Source organism: Poecilia reticulata, linkage group LG8 (genome assembly GCF_000633615.1).
Source record: "Poecilia reticulata strain Guanapo linkage group LG8, Guppy_female_1.0+MT, whole genome shotgun sequence".
NCBI classification, from domain to species: domain Eukaryota; kingdom Metazoa; phylum Chordata; class Actinopteri; order Cyprinodontiformes; family Poeciliidae; genus Poecilia; species Poecilia reticulata.
The window spans coordinates 20,530,920-20,535,906 of record NC_024338.1 but is presented as its reverse complement, the minus strand read 5'-3'; the positions used below and the strand labels follow the sequence as shown (position 1 = coordinate 20,535,906).

Below are 4,987 nucleotides of genomic sequence, written 5' to 3'. Positions count from 1 at the left end.
ACACACACACACACACACACACACACACACACACACACACACACACACACACACACACATGCACACACAACGAGAAATTAAGTCATTGTTACAAACATTTTGTAATTAAGCTCTTTAAAAACAAGCCTCTGTCTGAAGTGAAGCCAGTTTTCCTGCTTGACTTCACATTCCTGAGTTGATTGTTGTGTTTCCAGCTGCAGCTTAGCGGACTCAGCTGCAGACAGAGTCTGGACCGGATCAAAGATCCCAACCAGAACCGCTGAGTCCTGCAGAGCCGCTCACTTAAGCTGGAAAACAACCAACCTGCAGAAGTTTGTATTGTATTTAGAGGCAGAGCAGGAATCTGACCAGCCTCTAAACACACAGTTACATTGGAAAATATTTCAGAAGTTGACAGATTTTTTATAATTTCTTTGCTTGTGAATCTGAATATTCAGAACCAAAGCTGAAAAAATATATAATAATAAATATTTAAGGCAAAAATTATGCCCATTATTTGCTACATTAATTGTTCAGTGAATCATTTGCATCTAATTTCAATATTTCCTTCAGAAAACATGATTGTCATCAACAAAGAAAAATATCTGAAAAAAGTGAAGAAAAAGCAAATTTTAAGCAAATAGTAATTTCTGATTTGAGGTTTCTGTCGCGTGTTGGAAGAAAATTTCTGTTACCGTTAGAAACAGCGGATAAAGTTTGCATTTCTGTCCACTTTGCACATGATCAGTCCCACTTTTCTGTGGAAGCGCCAGTGAAGCACATTTTGAGTTTCTCCACATTAACCTTATTTGTCCTGATTTTGTTTCCTTTGAGCTGCAAACGTTGATGATGAGGAGAAACCAGCCAACTGTGTAAATGTTGGGAGAACCCAGCACTGCGTTAGCCGTGCTCAGGATGTTCTTCTTTGATGCAGGTTTAATGTTGGAAATCTTGGCGCTACCGCCCCCTGCTGGCTGAGTTCATCAGGAAACGACAGAATAAAATGACGAACCTTCTTGTTATACGGCTCCAGGCTCTTTATGACTCGGGAGATGCCGAAGTCGTAGTTCCCTTTGGCGCAGTACAACGTCCTGAAAAACGGTTCAGAAAACGAGTTTAAAATTCAGCAGAAATGACCAGCAGTCTAATCTTTTAAATGATCTCTAATAACTCATAACATTACTCCTGCTACGTCATAAAGTCCAGCCACACTGACCCGATGACCAAGTTGACGATGCAGAGGTGGAAAACCTTTTTGTCTGGATCATCGTAGGAGATCTGCTCCTCCTCTTTCTCAATCTTCCTCATCAGCTCTTCAGCCTGGAAAACAACGATAAAATGGAAAAACTGAGCCGATCAAGAAAAACTTTAATGTCATGGCTTCATTTTACTGCACCATTGATTAATGATTATTAATTATTATTGACGTTCAGCTGTCAGCAATTCACTGTGATTGGCTGCTTGTGTAAACGTATTTTTATCTGGAGAAACAAGCAGACAGAGCAGAGCCTGCTGCTGGCAGAGCGCTGTCCTTTACACAGAGAACATCTTTAATCCTGGTGACCTTTAACCTGAGAAAACTATAAATATGAAGGAGAAGATTGTCACCTCTTCGTTCTGGCTGGTCATGATGTAGGAGACACACAGGTTGGCCAGAACCACGGCGCTCACGTCCAGGATCTACAGCAGTGCACACACACACACGCACACACGCACACACACACACACACACACACACACACGCACACACACAAAATTAATCAGCGGCAGTTTGTTTGGAACCAACAAAATGCAGGAAAACTGTTAAAGGACTCAGCTAGTTACCTAAATATTTACTTTGGAGCTAAATATTTAGTTAACTATCCAAAAAATTTAGCTAGCTAGCTAATTATTTAGCTAGACAAATAATTAGCTAGCTAACCAAGTATTTTGTTTGGAGCTAAATATTTACTAAATTAAATACTTATTTACACTAGTAAATAAGTATTTACTAAATACTTATTAAGTAAATATTTAGTAAGAACTTATTTCACCCACTAAACTTTTAGTGGATGAAATAATTATCTGACTCCAAGCTAAATATTTTGTTTTCTAACTAACTAGTTAGTTTAAAATGGGACATTTATAACTTTTGAAAAGTCTAATTTTTTCCTGTTATTGGAGGATAAACAACCCAAATTATTGCTGTTAATTTCTGATTGTGTAACTTTCCAAACCCTCTGGACCTGCATGCCTGAACACGACTGGAAGATAAATCCATCCATTTTCTAACACCCTTGTCCCTCAGTGGGGTCAGGAGGGTTGCTGGTTCCTCTCCAGCTAACGTTCCGGGCGAGAGGCGGGGTCACCTGGACAGGTCGCCAGTCTGTCGCAGGGCAACACAGAGACACACAAGCATGCACACACACACTCACACCTAGGGGCAATTTGGAGAGGCCAATTAACCTGACAGTCATGTTTTTGTTGTGTGGGAGGAAACCGGAGTACCTGGAGAAAACCCACCATGCACAGGGAGAACATGATGGAGAACATGGAGACTCCATGGAGACTCCATGCAGAAAGACCGGGGCCGGGAATCGAACCCAGAACCTTCTTGCTGCTAGGCAACAGCTCTACCAACTGCGCCACTGTGCAGCCCATGACTGGAAGGTAAACGGCTTAAAATCAGATAAAAAAATCTGAATTTGTGTCAAATTAGTTTTCTCCTGGTGCAGCGGAAGTGAAACTGGACCCCAGAAGCAGAAGAACCCACAGGAACCAAAGACGTCACGCTGAGAGGAGGAAACGCTGCAGAGCAGTGATTTGGATTTTACCGGAGGTTTGCATTTGCAGGGACACTCCTGAATGCTGCAGTGCTCCACCTGGACAGAAAGGCAGGCCGTCATCGCCCCCCAGCGCTACCGGCCCCCCCTCCTACCAGCCGTTGCCATGGTAACTCACGGAGTCGTAGAGCGTCTTGACGATGGGCTCGTAGAAGCTGATGGCCTCCTTGTACTTGTTCTGCATGAAGAGGACGTGAGCCACGTTCAGCTTCCAGGTGTCGTCGTCGTTGCAGAACTCCACCGACTTTCGGAAAATCTTCTCCACCATCTGGAAGTTCTCGCGGTTCCAGTAGATCTTCGCCTGCGCCATCAGAACCACGACGTACCTGAGAGTACAACCAAGATAATTCACAACCTTTCACTGAAAACAGCAGAAAACAAACAGATTCACTGATTTTCATCAGTTAAACATGAGACGCTGTGTTGATGTTAGAAATGTGTGATTATTGTTATTACACTGCAAAAACAAAATATTTCCAGGTAGTTTTGCTCCAGTTTCTAGTGCAAATATCTCAGGACACTTGAAATAAGACTAAACTAACTTATTAGTAACTTTTCAGCAAGATATCCAAGCTTGATTTAATTCAAAAGTTCTTTAATGTTGATGAAAACGTTAGTTGTTCTGTATTGGCAGATTATTTCACTTATAACATGGAAAAATGTTTCGTTCTAAGTGAAATAATCTGCTAACGGAAATATCAAGGAATCACTAACTTAAAACAAGCTCCTATATCTTACAGAAAAGTTACTTGTATTTCAGTTTTGTCTGACTTCAAATGAACTAAGATATTTGCACTAAAACTGGACCAAAATTACTTGGTAATATTTTGTGTTTTTGCAGTGTACCTGGTGCAGTGGTGTGTGTGTGTGTGTGTGTGTGTGTGTGTGTGCGTGTGTGTGTGTGTGCTCACTTCTCCTGCAGCAGGTCGTAGTCCTGCAGCGTTTTGCTCTGGACCTCGTCGTCTCTGGTGTGCCTGGTGTCCTGAACCTGAGCGAGGACCAAACTGAATTAAACTCTTTTCTAATTTTATTTTGTTGCTTTCTTTAAAAAAATCTCTTTTTAACGTCTGATTGATAATATTGGATCACAGAAGTTCTCCACTCGATCAGACTGAGTTTGAGTCTCAGTCTGGAGACGTGCAGAAAACCCACCAAAGATCTTCGGCTGCATCTACAATAAAAGCTGCTTCAAAATCAGTCAGTTTTTTTAATCCTCAATTGTGGAAATTAATGTAAAATTAACAGAAACGCACATTTTTCCATGCTAATGCATAATTGTGAGGGTTATTTTTAAAAATCTTCAACAAAAATGATCAAACAATCAGGTTTCAGTGATGCTAGGTGCCACCTGCAGGGGGCAGTATTTCTGACTTCACTGCTGCCTCAGCCTTATAGTCTGTAATCGTACGACTTTATTCTTATAAAATAATAACTATTCTGGTATTGTTACGACTTTTTTCTCATATTTTAACAACTTTATGTTATGTTATGACTTTAATCTTGAATTATTACGACTGTTTTATTGTAATATTATGACTTTATTCTGGTATAATTTTAACTTAATTCTCATTGGACAACTTTATTCTGGCATTATGACTTTAATCTTTTATTATAACAACTTTTTTTCTAGCATTATTATGAGGTTATTCTCATGATCTTTTTCTTTTCTTGGCTTTTACACTCTGTTGCAGGATTTAGAAAGAACCAGAGGAAAAATCAACCTGCTTTGCCAGCTTGCGAAGTTGCTCTGTTAATTTGCTGTTCATCTCTTCAAACTTTCTAAAGGCCTGAAAGAGAATCAGAAGAAAAGACGAAGCTGAACACCAAACCGTAACGTTAAGATGCTTTCGGGGTTTATATTCTCTGAAATAATGCAGTAAATGGTTTGCCGTACCTCCTCTGGTGCCGTCTGGCAGGTCAGTAACGCGTCCAGGAACTCGTACATGTACTGGGAGTAAAGAGAGTCGGTCAGCGATCGGTGGAAAACACGCGGCAGAAACACGGGGAAACTCACCGGAGAGAGGAACTTGTAGGTGAGGTGAGCGTTTTCTGCCAGGACGTCGGCCGCCAGGTCAAAGTACTGCGAAGGAAATCCAGCCGAGACGTTAAGGCTGATTAATGAAACCACAACGTCTCCATGCTGGGAAATCACAACATGAACACAAAGAATCACAGAGAAAACCCGG

At 41.0% G+C, this 4,987-nt stretch overlaps 1 protein-coding gene across 1 annotated transcript in view; it reads right to left on the bottom strand.

Moving 5' to 3' along the window:
- Nucleotides 1–38: 38 nt before the first annotated feature.
- Nucleotides 39–4,987, bottom strand: part of ift70 (intraflagellar transport 70) — a 14,045-nt gene continuing 9,096 nt past the window's right edge. The window contains exons 10-17 of the mRNA XM_017306170.1: nt 4,816–4,881; nt 4,696–4,749; nt 4,523–4,588; nt 3,713–3,789; nt 2,920–3,127; nt 1,588–1,659; nt 1,196–1,299; nt 39–1,070 (exon numbers count right to left, since the gene is read on the bottom strand). Coding sequence (XP_017161659.1) covers nt 890–1,070; nt 1,196–1,299; nt 1,588–1,659; nt 2,920–3,127; nt 3,713–3,789; nt 4,523–4,588; nt 4,696–4,749; nt 4,816–4,881 — 828 coding nt within the window. The 3' untranslated portion in view covers nt 39–889. The remainder of the gene's footprint in view (nt 1,071–1,195; nt 1,300–1,587; nt 1,660–2,919; nt 3,128–3,712; nt 3,790–4,522; nt 4,589–4,695; nt 4,750–4,815; nt 4,882–4,987) is intronic.